Below are 19,781 nucleotides of genomic sequence, written 5' to 3' on the forward strand. Positions count from 1 at the left end.
GGCTAACCATTAAAATTATGATGCAGACCAGACAAGTGGCTAAATAAGCTGTGGAATATACATACGATGGAATATTATGCAGCTGTAAGACAGAATACAGTTATGAAGTATGTAACAACATAGATGGACTGTAAGGACATTATGCTGAGTGAGATTAGCCAGAAATAAAAGGACAAATACTACCTGGTCTCACTGATATGAACTGACATTAGTGAATAAATTTGGAGAATTTCATTGGTAACAGAGACCATCAGGAGACAGAAATAGGGTAAGATATTGCGTAATTGGAGCTGAAGGGATACAGATTGTGCAACAAGATTGATTGTAAAAACTCAGAAATGGATAGCACAATACTAACTGTTATACAATTAAGTTAGAACACTGAATGAAGCTGAACGTGAGAATGACAGAGGAAGGAGGGCTGGGAGCACAAATGAAATCAGAAAGAAAAACGATAAAGACTGAGATGGTATAATCTAGAAATGCCTAGAGTGTATAATGATAGTGACTAAGTGTACAAATTTAAAAATGTTTTTGCATGAGGAAGAACAAAGGAACGTCAATACTGCAGGGGGTTGAAAATAGATGGTAATTAATATTTTAAAATTTTAACTTATGTGTGAGACTAAAGCAAAAAATGTTCACTTGGTACAAAATTTATATTTTGACTAGTACAGTTCCTAATATAACTTATGTGGACAGCTTAATTAAACACCATAAGTACACAAAACCTTGAGTAGGGCATAAGATTTTGTAGGTTTGTCTAGAGTGATGCCCCAATAAATCCCAGAGTGATTTGAACAGTTAAAACAATAAAACAATAAAAAAGTACTTGCAAAGTCCCCTTGGGGAAATAGTGAGAAAGGAGGAAAAGTCAACTTCCCCAAGTGGAGAATTCTTGATACTCTCACAAGCAGTGTGGACAACCAAAGCAATAGGCTGATTCCCCAATCTTGGGGTTTGTTCATATGAAACTTAACCCCACAAAAGATAGGTCAAGGCTACTTAAATTAGGCCTAAGAGCTGAGCCCCCAGTCTTAGGGTTTGTTCATATGAAACTTAACCCCACAAAGGAAAGGTCAAGTCTACTTAAAATTTAGGCCTAAGAGTCACCCCCAAGAGAGCCTCTTTTGTTGCTCAGATGTGGCCTCTCTCCAGCCAACACAACGAGCAGTGTCACCACCCTCCCCCTCTCTACGTGGGACATGACTCCCAGGGGTGTGGATCTTCCTGGCAACGTGGGGCAGAGATCCTAGAATGAGCTGAGACTCAGCATCAAGGGATTGAGAAAAACCCTAGAATGAGCTGAGATTTAGCATCAAGGGATTGAGAAAACCTTCTCGACGAAAAAGGGGAAAAGTGAAATGAGACAAAGTGTCAATGGCTGAGAATTCCAAACAGAGTCGAGAGGTTACCCTGGAGGTTATTCTTATGCATCAAGTAGATATCATCTTGTTATTCAAGATGTAATGGAGAGGCTGGAGGGAACTGCCTGGAAATGTAGAGCTGTGTTCCAGTAGCCATGTTTCTTGAGGATGACTGAATAATGATACAGCTGTCACAATGTTACTGTGTGTGTGAAAACCTTGTGTCTGATGCTCCTTTTATCTACCTGGCCAACAAAGGAGTAGAACATATGGAATAAAAATAAAAAATAGGGGGAACAAATGCTAAAATAAATTTAGTTTGAAATGCTAGTGATCAATGAAAGCGAGGGATAAGGGATATGGTAGGCATAGTCTTTTTTTTTTTTACTGTGTTTGTTTTATTTCTTTTTCTATTGTCTTTTTCTTTTAATTTTTTTTATTAATCAAAAAAAAGAAAAGAAATTAACACAACATTTAGAAATCATTCCATTCTACACATGCACTCAGTAATTCTTAGTATCATCACATAGATGTATGATCATCATTTCTTAGTACATTTGCATCGATTTAGGAAAAGAACTAGCAAAACAGCAGAAAAAAATATAGAATGTTAAAATAGAGAAGATAATTAAAATAATAATACTAATAAAATATATATATATATAAAGGAAAAAGAAAAAACAAAAACAAAAGATACAAACAAACAAAAAAAAACTATATTTCAGGTGCAGCTTCATTCAGTGTTTCAACATAGTTACATTACACTTAGGTATTATTGTGCTGTCCATTTTTGAGTTTTTGTACCTAGTCCTGTTGCACAGTCTGTATCCCTTCAGCTCCAATTACCCATTATCTTACCCTGTTTCTAACTCCTGCTGGTCTCTGTTACCAATGATATATTCCAAGCTGATTCTCGAATGTCGGTTCACATCAGTGGGACCATACAGTATTTGTCCTTTAGTTTTTGGCTAGACTCACTCAGCATAATGTTCTCTAGGTCCGTCCATGTTATTACATGCTTCATAAGTTTAGTCTGTCTTAAAGCTGCATAATATTCCATCGTAGGTATACGCCACAGTTTGTTTAGCCACTCGTCTGTTGATGGACACTTTGGCTGTTTCCATCTCTTTGCAATTGTAGATAATGCTGCTATAAACACTGGTGTGCAAATGTCCATCTGTGTCTTTGCCCTTAAGTCCTTTGAGTAGATACCTAGCAGTGGTATTGTTGGGTCGTAATCCATTCTGCCAGTCTATGTCTTTTGATTGGGAAATTCAGTCCATTAACTTTTAGTGTTATTACTGTTTGGATAATATTTTCCTCTACCATTTTGCCTTTTGTATTATATATATCATATCTGATTTTCTTTCTTTCTACACTTTACTCCATACCTCTCTCTTCTGTCTTTTCGTATCTGACTCTAGTGCTCCCTTTAGTATTTCTTGCAGAGCTGGTCTCTTGGTCACAAATTCTCTCAGTGACTTTTTGTCTATAAATGTTTTAATTTCTCCTTCATTTTTGAAGGACAATTTTGCTGGATATAGAAGTCTTGGTTGGCAGTTTTTCTCTTTTAGTAATTTAAATATATCATCCCACTGTCTTCTAACTTCCACCGTTTCTGCTGAGAAATCTACACATAGTCTTATTGGGTTTCCCTTGTATGTGACAGATTGATTTTCTCTTGCTGCTTTCAAGATCCTCTCTTTCTCTTTGACCTCTGACATTCTAACTAGTAAGTGTCTTGGAGAACGCCTATTTGGGTCTATTCTCTTTGGGGTGCGCTGCACTTCTTGGATCTGTAAATTTAGGTCTTTCATAAGAGTTGGGAAATTTTCAGTGATAATTTCTTCCATTAGTTTTTCTCCTCCTTTTCCCTTCTCTTCTCCTTCTGGGACACCCACAACACGTATATTTGTGCGCTTCATATTGTCATTCAGTTCCCTGATCCCCTGCTCAAGTTTTTCCATTCTTTTCCCAATAGTTTCTGTTTCTTTTTGGAATTCAGATGTTCCATCCTCCAGTTCACTAATTGTAGCTTCTGTCTCTTTAGATTTACCATTGTAGGTATCCATTGTTTTTTCCATTTGTTCTTCTTTGTCCTTCACTCCCATAAGTTCTGTGATTTGTTTTTTCAGATTTTCTATTTCTTCTTTTTGTTCAGCCCATGTCTTCTTCATGTCCTCCCTCAATTTATTGATTTGGTTTTTGAAGCGTTTTTCCATTTCTGTTCGTATATTCAGCATTAGTTGTCTCAGCTCCTGTATCTCGTTTCAACTATTGGTTTGTTCCTTTGACTGGGCCATATCTTCAATTTTCCGAGCGTCATCCATTATTTTCTGCTGGTGTCTGGGCATTTGATCAGATTTCCCTGGGTGTGGGACCCGGCTGGTTGAAAGGTTTTTCTGTGAAATCTCTGGGCTCTGTTTTTCTTTTCCTGCCCAGTAGGTGGCGCTCGTGGCGCTCGTCTGTCTGCGGGTCCCACCAGTAAAAGATGCTGTGGCTCCTTTAACTTGCCAATCCGAATCTCGCAGTCGGCCTGGGAAACCGCGCGTGGAGGGGGGGTCGCCGGCCGCCGTGGCTTGGGGGAGTGCCAGTCCAAATTGCCCAGCTGGCCCGAGACGCCAAGCGTGGCGGGAGGGCCCCGCTATCCAACGTTCCCAGTCAGACCAGGGAGCCACATGCGTGGAGGGGACCCCAGTCGCCAGCCGCCGTGGCTGGGAAAACGCGCGCCCCTCGGGTATCTCACCGCAGCGGGTTCTCCCTGCCCGTTCAGCCGTTCCAGAATGGGGTACGCTGTCTTTCTGGTCTCTGTCATGGCTCCGGGAGGTGTTTCGTATTGTTTCTGTTTCTTTAGTTGCTATTCTGGAGGAGGAACTAAGACCCGCGCGTCTTACTAAGCCGCCATCTTCTCCGGAAGTCTCTATTGTCTTTTTATTTCTTTTTCTGAATTAATGCAAATGTTCTAAGAAATGATGAATATGCAACTAAGTGATGATATTGTGAATTACTGATTATATATGTTGGTGTTTTATTTGGTTTCTTAATTTTTTAATTAATAAATAATTTTTTTTTTAAATTAGGCCTAAGAGTCACCCCCAAGAGAACCTCTTTTGGTGCTCAGATGTGACCTCTCTCTCCAGCCAACACAACAAGCAAACTCATTGCCTTCCCCCTGTCTATGTGGAACATGACTCCCAGGGGTGTGGACCTTCCTGGCAACATGGAACAGAAATCCTAGAATGAGCTGGGATTCAGCATCAGGGGATTGAGAAAACCTTCTCCACCAAAGGGGGAAGAATGAAATGAGACAAAACAAAGTATCAATGGCTGAGAGATTCCAGAGTCAAGAGGTTATCCTGGAGATTATTCTTATGCATTAAATAGATATCACTTTGTTAGTTAAGATGTAATGGAGAAGCTGGAGGGAATTTCCTGAAAATATAGAGCTATATTCCAGTAGCAATGTTTCTTGAAAATGATGGTATAATGATACAGCTTTCACAATGTGACTATGTGATTGTGAAAACCTTGTGTCTGATGCTTCTGTTATCTACCTTGTCAACAGATGAGTAAAACATATGCAATAAAAATAAATAATAGGGGGAACAAATGTTAAAAGAAATTTAGACTGAAATGCTAGTGATCAATGAAAGGGAGGGGTAAGGAGTATGGTATGTATGAATTTTTTCTGTTATCTTTTTTTTTCTGAATTGATGTAAATGTTCTAAGAAATGAGCATGATGATGAATATGCAACTATGTGATGATATTGTGAATTACTGATTATATATGTAGAATGGAATGATCATATGTTATGAATGTTGTATTTTTTTAATTTAAAAATTAATTAAAAAAATTTTTAATTATCATGTAGAGATACACTAATTAACATGGGAATGTTTTATATATATAAATGTTATGTATATATAAACATAACAATATATTTTTAAATAAAAGGTACTTTATACACCCCCTCCTCCCTGCCAACACACACACACACAATGTACAGAGTTCCTATTTGGAATAATGGAAATGTTTTGGCAATAGATTTTGGTGGTGATAGTAGCACAACATTGCAAATGCAGGTTAGCAGCACTGACATACACATCTGAATATAATTAAAAAGGGAAATGTTAGATTGTATATATGATAACAATAAAAATTAAAAAAAAAATCAATGGAACTACAGTACGCAAACTAAGCCCTAAATTAAACCATGGACTTTAATTAACAGTACAGTTATAAAAATGTACTGTCATCAACTGTAACAAATGGTCTACACCAATGCAGGATGTTGGTGGCAGGAATCCTGTATTTTATGCGTGATTGTTCCGTAAATCCACAAATTTTCTAATAATAATAAATAAATAGGGCTGGGAAGATGATGGGACAAAATGACTATATTTACTAAGCCAAAGCTCTACTTGGCAAAGAAGACATACAAAATAATGCAAAGCTAAGTCCAATTCATATATCTACACAACAGAAGCCCACTTATAAATATGTGAAATTGTACGCAGGTTTTAAATACAGTGACGGTGTATTAAGTGAGCTGCAGCCTCAAGCTAAAGGGATGCCAGGACTCTGAGCTCGCCACCCCCACCCCTGCCCGACGCCCTGTGGCAGGCAGCACGTTTCAGGGATGCAGATCCATCATCATCTGGCCTTTAATTACTTAAACGAAACATCAGGGGGCGCCCCTCACCACAGTGCACAGAACAACTCACCACTGTGTAGCTCTGCTCAGCATCAAGGTACTTCTTATACTCGTGATTGAGCTTGTCAAACACAGTGGCTATCACAGGCAGCGTTGCTCTGTCGGACTCGCTCAGCACTGGAAAGGAGACACGTTCACACAGATACAGCCCACCCTGTATAAACCCCAGAATTCAAACACGTTGCTATGATAAAAATAACTCAAATCTTAAAGGGTTATCAATGCAAATACACCTTTTAAAGGGCACTCAGAGAAATCTTCTGTTTTAGGGTCCTGAAAATTAAGAGATCCTTCATAGCCCTTCTGGTTCCTAGAAAAAAATTAGCTATGGCAGATATCAGTACAAGATTCTGAAAGTAGATCTGTTCAAATATTCGCAGTGACTCGGATTCTGAAAAATGTTCATTTTAAAGCAAGGGAGCTCCTCCTATCCTCAAGAGTGCCCATGCCTGCTTTCATCTGGAACCATTCTATTTCCTCTGCTCTACCAAAGTCTGTATAAGTCACTTTTATATTTAGCAGCTTTTTCAGATTAAATATCCAAGAAGAATGAGGTTATCACGTATAGACAAGGCAAAACATCGCGTACCACCTCTCAGTGGATGAGGCTTTAGGCGGCGCAGGCCTAAAACAAAATGAGACCAATGGAGAAGGGCCTCAAACACTTACTCTGGGAACAGACAGACAGGATGACCATCTTGCACTCCTTTCTCTGGAGAAGAAAGTCCATCAGTCTTCCTTTATCCGGCAAGAGATTTACTATGGGCTGAAGTTTCACTTGGAGGTTCCAGAGGTAACCTAGATTTAAGATGTAACAAATTTAGTTTGTGATGTAAACCACAACTGAAGTCTAAAGACTGGTTCCCAACACATTTGTGAGAAAATACAAACTGCAAAGTGGTGTTAATAACTGGTTTTTCCAGTCCACCAAAGCAATCTAGGATCTTCAGGACCATGCCTGACTAGAGAAGGACCAACATCCAGACTCCTTCTGAATGCCTGGATGACTCTTACAACAAAGCGACCCTCCTACTATCAGAGGTACATCGGTGGTTTATCAACGCACAGCAGTACCTTCCCCACGCCCATCCCCCTATTGAACCTTGCAGGTAGAAACTGGTGTTCCCATGGCATTAACTTCAGTTCTGTGCCTTGGTTTCTCCCACACTGGCACATCCATTGGACTTCATGATTCATCCATTCATTGAGCCACAAGTTTACTGAATACCCAGAATGCCAGGTAAACAGGCAAGGTCAGAGAAGTAAGCTCTACATAAAAAAACATTTGAGCTATCACTTTCTCAGTTCTCCTAAGGCTGGTATATAGTACCATGGTGTCAGTACCATGCAAATGCACAGGAGAAAAACGGATTCCTTACATTCAGTAGCTGTCTAGGGCACTGGGGCTTATTTCCCTCATAAAGCAGGGTTGGCCCAGTAGATAAGATAGGGAAATAAACAAGATAACGAAAAACTAGCATAGAAAGTACTCTAACAGAGAAAGACACAAGGTTTAAAGCAATACCTAAGAAGGGACAACACCTGAGGCAGGCTTCACCAACAAGGTGAAAAAAGAGGAGAGCTTGTCCTAAGTACACACAACACACAAAAGGGTCCAGGTACATTCACAAATGGCAGTAGGTGAGAAGAGATCAGGCAGGCCTTGCACATTCTGCAACAGGAAGGACTTAAAGGAGGGGAACGGCCATTCTTAGTTGTTTTAATTATAAAAATATATGCTTATAATGAAATATTCACATAACAGAGAACAGAATTTAAGATGAAAAACAATCCCATTCCCAAGGTTTAAAGGAGAGGTCATCTCTCAGAGATTTCCCTTGAAAACGTCACTGGCTACTACTATCACCCAAAGTCACAAGGCTCTCTTCTCTCGCAGGGGGTGAGGCTCTTGTACGTACCTTGGCTTGCGCTGATAATGATGTCAGGTTGGAAGACAATCCAGGATGAAGAATCTACATGTTATAGGAAAAGCTAAATCATGAAGAAATGAAATCTACAGGCAAGCCCAGTTCCCATTTGCATTGGCCTGCCCTCCAGATGGTAAGGAATCTCCCCACAAGTGGGTTCCCAAAACATTATTCCCAGCTGGCAAGGCTGGGGCTTCAGGAAAACCCTCTTTATAGATACCAGTGTAGCGACAGGGTAACTGCTTTCACTTTTGTGGACACTGCCACTGCCTTTGTAAAGGATACAGAGTTTACAGGGGACTGGAGACTGGCTGGTCACAGAAGCAGGGCCTACATGTGGAGAGAAAACAAATGTGCAAAGACTGGCAACACAGCCCAAAATACTGCAAATACTGGTATGGAAGATGTAAAAGGAATACCTTTTACAGCCTTCTCTAGATGCTTACTCAATCTCAGTTATAAAATAAGGAAGGGTAGTGTGGTGTTCCACTGATAATATATGGGGGAGAAAGTGGGTAGAGGATCAATCCACGGAAAGGTCTTCCCCAGAAGGGGAAAGCATGTCAAATCCTGGCTCAGTCACAGTGTTTTCTCGATGAACACAGAGGACTTGTCATCTTCTATACATGCACACTGAAGAACTGAGAAATTCACCTAGATAATCCAAAGTCAACACCCAGATAATTTCAAATAAAAGTGTTTTGTGTTTAACTGCACAGAGTACATTCAGGCTAAGAGCTCGTCTGGGAAGCTGAACCAAAGAACTGCCTATGACAGGGACCCACGACTACCAGTCACAAGGCCCATGTGATACACAGGCAGTCCTTGCGGTTTGAGAAACAGCCCTACAGACAAGACATGACTTCCAGGTCTGTTCCAATTACCCAGGTACAATGAGAAGACAGGTTTCAATCAACAGGTTGGAAAAGATGCTGATTTATTTTTCCTTGAACACATTCATGTATACTTATTTTGAACAACGATATTCATTTTTGTAATCACTTTAAGTACAGTTATCAAGTTCAAGAAATTTAACATTGACATAAAGCTTACATTCCCATTTTTAATGTCCCAATAATGTCTATTTGAGACTTTTCTCCTACAGTTTTAGATCCTATCCAGTATCATGTATTGCATTTAATTGTCATTTCTTCATTAGTGTTATCTTTTTTTATTGTAGAAGTATATATACAACAAAAATCTTTCCATGCCAACCCTACCTAAGTATATGATCCAGTGGAACTAATCGCATTCACGATGCTGCAGTACCCTCACCACCATTCATTATTAGAATTTAACCTTCACTCCAAACAGAAACCCTACACTCATTTTGCATTAATTCATTGCCTCTGCCCCCCACATGTGGTAACCTGCAATCTACTTTCTGTAGAAAATAAGTTTGCTTATTTTCTGATATTTTCTCTGGGTTACCATGAGGCTTAAGTTTAACATCCTAAATCTATGACAATTTTGTTTGGTTTGATAAATTAATTTTAACAGCACACATAAACTATGTTCCTTCACTTTCTGCCACTCCACCTTATGTGGTTCTTGTCACAAATTGCATATTTATAAATTATGAATACAATATCATTGATTTATTGTTACATTTTGTGCATTTGCCTTTTAGATACTGTAGGTAGTAAGGGTGGAGTTACCAAAAAAAGTACAGAAGTACTGATACTTATATTTCCCGTGTCATTATCTTTACTGGAGGTCTTTATTTCTTCATGTTGATTCAGTCAATTGTCTAGTGTTCTTTCCTTTTAACCATTAGCATTTTGTAGGACTAGTCTAATGGCGATGAAATACCTCAGCTTTTGTTTATCTGGGAATGTCTTAATTCTTCCCTCATTTTGAAAGGCACTTTTACCAGGTATAGAATTCTTGGTTGGCAATTTTTTACAGTTAGTATGAGAAATCAGCACTTATTTTGCAGGCTTTCCTGTATCTGAACTGTTGCTTCTCTTTTGTGGCTTTCAGAATTCTCTATTTTTGGCATTCAATGATCTGATTACAAATAGGCCTGCTGTGGGCCCATTTGGGTATATCCTATTTGAAGTTCACCAAGCACCTTCACTGTGTATATTCATGTCTCTTATTAAATTTGGGAAGTTTTCAGCCATTATTTCTTCAACTATTCTTGTTGCCCTTTCTCACTTCTCCTTCTGGTACTCTCACAATGAGTACAGTGGTATGTGTAATTGTATCCCTCTAGTCTCTCAGGCTCTGTTCACTTTTCTTCATTCTTTCCTCTTTCTGCTCCTCAGATAGAATGATTTCAATTGTCTTATTTCAAGTTTACTGATTCTTTCTTCTGCCATCTCCAATTTTCTATTAAATCTATCTAGGGAATTTTTAATTACTGCTACTGTGGTTTTCATCTGTTTTGGCTCCTTTCCATCTCTCTATTGAGATAATCTATATGTTCATCTATTATTTTCCTGAATTCTTTTGTTCATTTTTATCTTTAGTTCTTTGACCACATTTAAGTCCATTTTAAAAGTCTTTTTGTCCAAGTCTGATCCTCCTCATCAGTGGTTTCTAATGCTTTAATTTTCTCCTTTGCCTGGGCCTTGACTTCCTGTTTCATTGTATACTTTGTAACCTTTTGCTGAAACATCAATTTTCTTTTATTAATTTTGATGCATTATAGCTGGAATTGAGATGCTACACTATCTGCTCAAGCTTGTATCCACCTGGTGTTCTGACAGTATTTTCCATGAATACCAGGAGCTAAAAAAAAAAAAGAGAGAGAGAGAAAGAAAACACCTCTCCTAGTCTTTGTAAACTGACCAGTGCAAGTGTTCTCCTTTAGAACACTCATTCCATTCAATGAGTTTACGAAGTAGCTCTGAGCCACAGCGTAGCTAGCATCCTACCTCGTCCTTTATGCACATATATGTTGTCTTTGGCACGGACATGTGGCCCTAAAAATCCCTCCATTTACATGGGTATGAATGTTCTTTCTTCCCTAGGAAAGATACCTAATGGTCCCTAGGCATGGCATTATGTCCTACAGCCAGCCATACCTTGCCCCAGGAAGCCAACTGACTGCTTTCCCACAAGAGTCTGTAGGAGTACTCTGTGAGCCACCTTTGATATGCAGGTCAAGCTCTGGTACAGTGAGTCCTTCAGGCCACTACCAGATTGGGACCAACATACCTGTTCCCAGTAAATGTACGAGGGTTACTCTGTTCCTGCTGGAACCCAGGACCAAGAATGTGTAGCTGGCTGCATACTGAGCTGGTGAGGGGATAGCGGAGAGTCAGCCAGGGCACTGCAACATCTTACCACTTTTAAGTGGCCTTTTCTTGATTCAGTGCTGACCCTATTACTACAATCTTTTCAACTGTTTTCTGCAGCTTTGAGAAAGATGTTTCTGCTAGTTCTTGCTGATTACTAAGAGTTTCTTGGGTAGGGGGTGGGGGCAGTGGGTAAGGATGGAGCCCTGATGCTCTTTCTCTGTCATATTCACTGGCACTTTGCCATCATTAAAGATTTGATTTGTCATGACAAAAAGGAGCTGCAAATTTTTCTTTTTCAGGAAATAAGGCAGAGACCAGGCTTTTACTGTCTTGATTCACCATCCTGTAGGACTTCATCATCCTCTTCATTGTTAATTTCAGTCAGGAGAAGAGTGTTCTACAGTTCTTTGCAGCTGCAGTCATTCCATTCCCCAAGCTGACATATGCTCTGCCATCTTCATCATGTAGCTTTGGTTTTGAGGCTAAGAGAAGTCCAAAATTGAGGGGTCAGCAATGTGGTGCTTTCTCCCCTAAGAATGTGGCATTCTTGGTCTGGCTGCTGACAATTCTTGGTTATTGCCTTTTCTGTCATATCTCCATTATGCTTTTTTCTGATGCACATTAAAATCAAGGATGTGGTTTCAAGATTTCTCACCTGGATTGTAACAGAATAGCTTTTGTTCAGCAAATTTTCAGATGTCAAATTAGATGAGACATCCAACTGAAAGCTCTCTCACATTATAACATTCACAGGGTCTCTCTCCAGTATGAATTCTATATTTAACAAGCTGGAACTGCCAACCAAAAGAGTCCCCACACACGTTCCATTCATACAGTTTCTCTCCATATGAAGGGCTGATGACTACTGAAAATAGACTTACTTTTTAAAATGTTATCCCGTAAGTCATATTTATGAGAATGTTTTCACGTATGCATTATCTGCAGTATAAAAAAGTTGTAATTCAGATTAACATGGTCTCAAAATTCATCATTTTCACCACCCTGTTCCTGGATGGGTGTACTCTAATAGGAGTATAACATTTGGCTTAATTCCCTTTGTTGGATCTCCTTGTGGTTTCTCACTTGTAACTTTTTATATTATAATTATCCAGATGAAAGTAAGCAGGGATCACTCATCATTAAACTTTGTATTTTCATGCCATGTTAAAGTTCCTCCTCAAAATGCCCTGCTTTGTAGTTGTATTAGTTAGGGTTCTCTAGAGAAACAGAACCAACAGGGAACACTTGCAAATATAAAATTTATGAAAGTGTCTCACGTGACCGTAGGAACGCAGAGTCCAAAATCCACAGGGCAGGCTGCGAAGCCGATGACTCCAATGGATGGCCTGGATGAACTCCACAGGAGAGGCTCACCAGCCAAAGCAGGAATGGGACCTGTCTCCTCTGAGTCCTCCTTAAAAGGCTTCCCATGATTGGATTTAGCATCACTAATTGCAGAAGACACTCCCCTTTGGCTGATTACAAATGGAATCAGTTGTGGATGTAGCTGACGTGATCATGACCTAATCCTATGAAATGTTCTCATTGCAACAGACAGGCCAGCGCTTGCCCAATCAGATGAACAGGTACCACAACTTGGCCAAGTTGACACCTGTCCCTAACCATGACAGTCCACCCCTTGTCAACTTGGCACATATATATATATATATCTCACCTTAGACCATACTTAATTTCCAAATGAAAACGAATAAGCACACATTTTTTCTTTTACCTGACAATACTCAACTGTCCTGCATATAACTGGAAACACATTAAATCTCTCCAGAATAGCGTGCAAATCCTTGGGCAACATTCATTCTTAAACTTGATATCTTACAACTTAAATAGTATAACACAAACAAAACAGCATTACAGTCCTCGTTTCTGTAACTGATCACGTGGTCGAAGTTCATATTTATCACTACCTTCTTCCACTACCCATTCCATGTTCCCTTTCCCCTCAGCAAGCACTTCAGCTGGACGTGGTTCTTTGCCTGGTGGGGTGACCCAAACCTTCATTCCTGAAGTCTCAGAGCCATTAGTGGTCCTGCCTGGATTGTGTTGTTGCAGTTTTCCATTGATTTTAATCACAGGGCATGGTAGTACTAATAGATGCCCCAGGGGATCTCCTATATTCCAAGAAAACTCTTCTTTACCTCCATTATGTAGTTGTAGTCCTACTTCCTTCTGATAGTCAGGGTCAATTACCCCAGAAAATAATGTAATCCCCTTCTTGGTGTGTTGATCCAGAGGCATAAGTAGCCCAAAGTGGCCAGGTGGCAATCTTAACTTCTAGTTCAGTGGTATCACTGTTGTTTCTCCTGGAGAAAGCACACCCCGTTTTGGAACTAAAACCTGTAGACCAGCAGAACTCAGGGTAGCAGGGACAGGAAGCAAAAATTTTCCTAGTGGATCACTAGGAGTAATAGTGAGTGGCACCACACCCATTTCCACCCCTTGGTTCCTGGACCCATGGATCCTGGCTATGGGAGAAACAGCACCATACAGTGGACGCTGATTCAGAGCATACACAGCTTCCTGGAGAACATTACCCCAGCCTTTCAAGTTTTTGCCACCTAGTTGGCACCGTAATTGAGTTTTCAAAAGGCCATTCCACCGTTCTATCAATCCAGCAGCTTCTGGATGATGGGGAACATGGTAAGACCAGAGAATTCCATGAGCATGTGCCCATTCCCGCACTTCATTTGCTGTGAAGTGTGTTCCTTGATCCGAAGCAATGCTATGTGGAATACCATGACGATGGATAAGGCATTCTGTAAGCCCACGGATAGTAGTTTTGGCAGAAGCATTGCGTGCAGGGAAGCAAACCCATATCCAGAGTATGTGTCTATTTCAGTTAGAACAAATCGCTGCCCCTTCCATGAAGGGACTGGTCCAATGTAATCAACCTGCCACCATGTAGCTGGCTGGTCACCTCGGGGAATGGTGCCATATCGGGGGCTGAGTGTGAGTCTCTGCTGCTGGCAGATTGGGCACTCAGCAGTGGCTGTAGCCAGGTCAGCCTTGGTGAGTGGAAGTCCATGTTGCTGAGCCCATGCATAACCTCCATCCCTACCACCATGACCACTTTGTTCATGAGCCCATTGGGCAATAACAGGAGTTGCTGGGGAAACAGGCTGACTGGTATCCATAGAACGGGTCATCTTATCCACTTGATTATTAAAATCTTCCTCTGCTGAAGTCACCCTCTGGTGTGCATTCACATGGGACACAAATATCTTCATGTTTTTAGCCCACTCAGAAAGGTCTATCCACATACTTCTTCCCCAGACCTCTTTGTCACCAATTTTCCAATTATGGTCTTTCCAAGTCCCTGACCATCCAGCCAAACCATTAGCAACAGCCCATGAGTCAGTATACAAACGCACCTCTGGCCAGTTTTCCTTCCAAGCAAAATGAACAACCAGGTGCACTGCTCGAAGTTCTGCCCACTGGGAGGATTTCCCCTCACCACTGTCCTTCAAGGACACCCCAGAAAGGGGTTGTAATGCTGCAGCTGTCCACTTTCGGGTGGTACCTGCATATCGTGCTGAACCATCTGTAAACCAGGCCCGAGTTTTCTCTTCCTCAGTCAATTCACTGTAAGGAACTCCCCAAGAGGCCATAGCTCTGGTCTGGGAAAGAGAAGGTAATGTGGCAGCAGGAGTGGAAACCATGGGCATCTGTGCCACTTCTTCATGTAACTTACTTGTGCCTTCAGGACCTGCTCTGGCTCTATCTCCTATATACCATTTCCACTTTACAATAGAGTGCTGCTGTGCACGCCCAACTTTATGGCTTGGTGGGTCAGACAACACCCAACTCATAATAGGCAACTCAGGTCTCATGGTAACTTGGTGGCCCATGGTTAAGCGTTCAGTCTCTACTAAGGCCCAGTAGCAGGCCAAAAGCTGTTTCTCAAAAGGAGAGCAGTTATCTGCAGCAGATGGTAAGGCTTTGCTCCAAAATCCTAAGGGTCTGCGTTGTGATTCTCCTATAGGGGCCTGCCAAAGGCTCCAGACAGCATCTGTCACTGGAAGTGCCACTGACACTTCCAGCACCATTGGATCTGCTGGATCATATGGCCCAAGTGGCAGAGCAGCTTGCACAGCAGCCTGGACCTGTCGCAGAGCCTCCTCTTGTTCAGGTCCCCACTCAAAATTAGCAGCTTTTCTGGTCACTCGATAAGTGGGCCGGAGTAGCACACCCAAATGAGGAATATGTTGTCGCCAAAATCCAAAAAGACCCACTAGGCGTTGTGCCTCTTTTTTGGTTGTGGGAGGGGCCAGATGCAGCAATTTATCCTTCACCTTAGAAGGGATATCTCAACATGCCCCACACCACTGGACACCTAGAAATTTTACTGAGGTAGAAGGCCCCTGTATTTTTGTTGGATTTATCTCCCATCCTCTGACACGCAAATGCCTTACCAGTAAATCTAGAGTAGTTGCTACTCTAACAATAAGATTCTGAGTCTCATTTTCAGAGATCTAAAGTCTACGGCTACAGGAAATAAAATTTTCCTTCAGGATACTCATAGAAACCTCTACATCTTTCAGACGGCACTTAAGCTTCTTGTTTGAAGCCTTAAGCCCATCCCTTTCACCCTTTAATGTAGACAGTGTATCTAACAACAACCAACCAATATCTCTATAACTCTTATTCCTACAAAACTCTGTAAAGGTGTCAAAAACATTATCCCCCAGAGTCTGGCTTCGTACAAGCGAAGCATTAGGAGAATCGAATGATGATATTTTGACTATCTCCTTTGCCAACTCAGTCCATGGATTGGGAGTGTCATTCTGATTACGGGAATCAGAGTCCTTAGTGTCTCTGAGCCCAGTCAGAGTAGAAAACCATTCATAAAAACCCATTTTTAAGATTCTGTTCCTTAAGAACCACTCCCAGTACCAAGATGTATTAGTTAGGGTTCTCTAGAGAAACAGAATCAACAGGGAACACTTGCAAATATAAAATTTATGAAAGTGTCTCACATGACCGTAGGAACGCAGAGTCCAAAATCCACAGGGCAGGCTGCGAAGCCGATGACTCCAATGGATGGCCTGGATGAACTCCACAGGAGAGGCTCACCAGCCAAAGCAGGAATGGGACCTGTCTCCTCTGAGTCCTCCTTAAAAGGCTTCCCATGATTGGATTTAGCATCACTAATTGCAGAAGACACTCCCCTTTGGCTGATTACAAATGGAATCAGCTGTGGATGCAGCTGACGTGATCATGACCTAATCCTATGAAATGTCCTCATTGCAACAGACAGGCCAGCGCTTGCCCAATCAGATGAACAGGTACCACAACTTGGCCAAGTTGACACCTGTCCCTAACCATGACAGTAGTCAACCTTGTTCTTTCAAATGGAGTTTCCCAATCTGTAGTTGGAAGGTCGGCTAGGCCCGCGCCCTACTGGCATTGCACCTCCTCTGGGCTGGCGACTAGCGGCACCTCGCCTGGGGCCGACCACACAGAACACCCAGTGCACCCGCAGGCAGCCCGGAAGCACCAAGGTGCTAACTGTGAACAGACCACTCAAAAGCAGAGCCACCTTAGAGCAGCCAAAGAAAACACCACTTGGATTTTGAATTGAAGAACGAAGGTCTTACCCTATATTCTCTACTCTGGCTGCCCCTCAGAATGCTTTACATGTTCTCAGGTGAGAGCCAGCTGACCTTAGTTTTAAAAGCTCCTCAGGTGATTCTAACATGTAACCAGATTGAGAAGCACTAGTTTTACAAGTCAAAAACAGAAAGAACAGAAGAGGGCAGCCGGTACTTCCATCATAAGCAAATAGCTGTTTCATCTTTCAAAAGAGCCCAAAAAAGCACTTCCAGAAAGCACTCCAAATAATGCACAGTTGAAAATATTCCCATAAATATGACTTACAGGATAACTCACATGGGACACTGGGCAAGATACAGAGATGCTACACACCTCCAAGGACCTTGCAATCTAGTAGGAGAAATAAAAAGGCATTAGCCTTAGAACAAAGCAAACAAAAAAATGGCTTTATCAGTTCTCACTCTTTCCAAATCCAGAGATTCAGGGGAATCTTGAATTCCTCCTACTGCTCTTTGCCAGGGACTATTATTCTGACAAAGTCTGGCATTCGTATTGTAACTAGCCAATTAGAACCTGGCTGTCTCCTAACTGGCCCCGTACAAATGGAGGGGAGCTAAAGGTTCTAAAAGACTCACAAGATTTTTCCCCAGTTCACCAGCAGTTACCATCATGACAGTGAGCAGCAGATACCAGACAGTCATCTGATACAATCTACTCTTTAATCTCCCATTATTATCTATGGAAAAGAAGCAAGCTGGAAAGAATACAGACAGCCAAAAGATCTTGCTGAAACCTGTGAGAACCCTCTCCCTTACTTCCCAGCTTGGCCAGAGCATGCTTCAGCTTCTGGTTGACTCCTCTCTGCTGTCAGTCCCAGGCACAAAGTAGAGCAAAACACCACCAGCAGGCAGCCTGTGCCTGGCTCAGCTTTCTCTGAAAGGTGCAGGATCCCCGACGGCAGGTAAGGCAGACCCACAAACGCTACCTAACGGATTCATTTACTGACAAAACCTTGCTACCCACATTTCCACTGAAAGCTCCTGCTTACGGTTTACATAAGGAAACTGCATCCAGCTAATTCAATGGGCCAACCTCCCTTAAGAGTAGGGATCTTGTCTGAGTTTGAGTTCTAGTTTAAAATGTTTCTTTCACCTTTCCTGAAACTCTGACCCCTCCTGAACATCCTACCTCCCCTCTTCAAGAAGGTTAGAAGATGGACTCATCTGGAATAACTGTAGAACGAAAGCCTTTAGTACTTACTGTCTCCATTAGAATCAGGAAAGAATGCAGTGCTTATTACAACTATGACACAGAATGTGGGAAAGATAAGGGAAAGTGATTCTGGGCTAGAATACCAGCCATCATCAGCCAAATAAGTTCAGGGTTATAGACCTCAGGCAAAGAGAAAATCTCCAGGGCTTATTTGACATAAAAAGCCTTTCAGCCTCAATAAATAATCAAAACTCTCCATTTTAAAGCTCATGAAAGATAAATCATTCTATTTCCTTTAAAGGAAGATTTGTTATTTTATAAAATAATTTCCTGACAACACAATTACGTAACGCTTATAGAATCAGTAGAAGTTGAATTTCATTTGACCGTTAACCCCAAAAGAGGATGGAAGAACTAATCTACCTGGTGAAACAGCAGCACAATCTTCACTATCGAATTCTAACTCACCTGCCATGGGGAGCTGATAGGGCTGAATCGATCTAGCGGGAAGTACTGGGTGATGGAAAGTGACTGCGCCATCGAACTCTCCCCTTAACTTGATGTCAAATATTACAGAGGTCTAAAGCAAAGAAGAAAAGACTATGATGTCAAAATAAATGATGGTTTTCACTGTCCCTTTTATTCCCTCCCATCTTCCTTTTTCAGATGCATTAAAGAGTCTGTATTAACAAGCCATCTCATGGACTTATGGGCTAGTTCTTATTTGAGGAGGAATTTGTCATGACATCACAGCTTTATTTTACATTTTCATTTACTCTCACAAGTATTTCTTTCATTTATGATACACTCCCTTTGAAGAGCTCAAAGTGATTTAAGCAGATTTTTTTCACTAACTTGCAACACCTTCACCAGTCAGAGGGGTATTGCTACCCTCAGGAAGGAATGGGAGGCCAAGTCATTTGTCTCCTGCCAGGCACCCAATTAGCCTAGAAAAAGTAGGCCCCATTCCAGGTCTCCTGGGTTACACAGCCTCAAAACATTATCCACACTCACAAACAAAACACAGAACTCACATAATTGTCTAACAGTGACTCTGCAGTGAAATCAGTTTAGCTGTTTCACCGTGATAATCATTCCAGAAGTCGGGTCTCCTCAAGTGTTATTTCCAAAATAGTTCTTAATTATCCCTACTCCACTGATGCAGAACCAGTGCTTTTTCTAAACTACTTAGAATAAAAACCCAAGTTTCTATCTGAAAGACAAACTTTTAGCAGGCAAAGCACTTCCCTGTTTTTGTTCAGAAAGCTTTGCCAGTTTTTACGACTCTTTGAAGCAAGCCTCATTTGTACAAAAGCAGACCAGAACCCCAAACAGGGACCAGAAGCCCGCACAGAATTCATACCTCTGTATCCTGGTGATGAACAACCACCAAGTTATCCACCACATTTAGGGCAAACTTTCCCGTCCTATTTAACTTCAGTATATGCATCTTTTTACAGGAACCTTCTCTGCAGGACAAGAGACAGGTAAAAAAAAATAGGTCAACAAGCTTTAGTTCATATTTGAAAAAGAGAAAAAAGGAAGAAAGCCTACCGTGGTAGATGGTACAGGACTACCTCCGCTCCTGTACTATTGGAGGTCCGAGAGTGATGTCTCAAGAAGAGAACATAAAGTTGTCCGTATCTAGTTAGAGAACAAAGAGACAGAAGTGGCATTTGGCTGTTAAAAGCCCTTCATCCTGAATGAATTACTGGATCATAGGTAAGTATATTATGAGA

At 41.3% G+C, this 19,781-nt stretch overlaps 1 protein-coding gene across 2 annotated transcripts in view; it reads right to left on the minus strand.

Annotated features, from left to right (window-relative positions):
* The window catches only part of RMC1 (regulator of MON1-CCZ1), a 54,414-nt gene that overhangs the window by 23,754 nt on the left and 10,879 nt on the right, over positions 1–19,781 (minus strand). For both annotated transcript variants that reach the window (XM_077135796.1, XM_077135795.1), the window contains exons 8-14: positions 19,597–19,686; positions 19,406–19,511; positions 18,511–18,622; positions 8,297–8,341; positions 8,003–8,056; positions 6,753–6,881; positions 6,094–6,200 (exon numbers count right to left, since the gene is read on the minus strand). In XM_077135796.1, the coding sequence (XP_076991911.1) occupies positions 6,094–6,200; positions 6,753–6,881; positions 8,003–8,056; positions 8,297–8,341; positions 18,511–18,622; positions 19,406–19,511; positions 19,597–19,686 (643 nt within the window). The remainder of the gene's footprint in view (positions 1–6,093; positions 6,201–6,752; positions 6,882–8,002; positions 8,057–8,296; positions 8,342–18,510; positions 18,623–19,405; positions 19,512–19,596; positions 19,687–19,781) is intronic.

The sequence above is a fragment of the Tamandua tetradactyla genome, chromosome 18, assembly GCF_023851605.1.
Source record: "Tamandua tetradactyla isolate mTamTet1 chromosome 18, mTamTet1.pri, whole genome shotgun sequence".
In the NCBI taxonomy this organism is placed as follows: domain Eukaryota; kingdom Metazoa; phylum Chordata; class Mammalia; order Pilosa; family Myrmecophagidae; genus Tamandua; species Tamandua tetradactyla.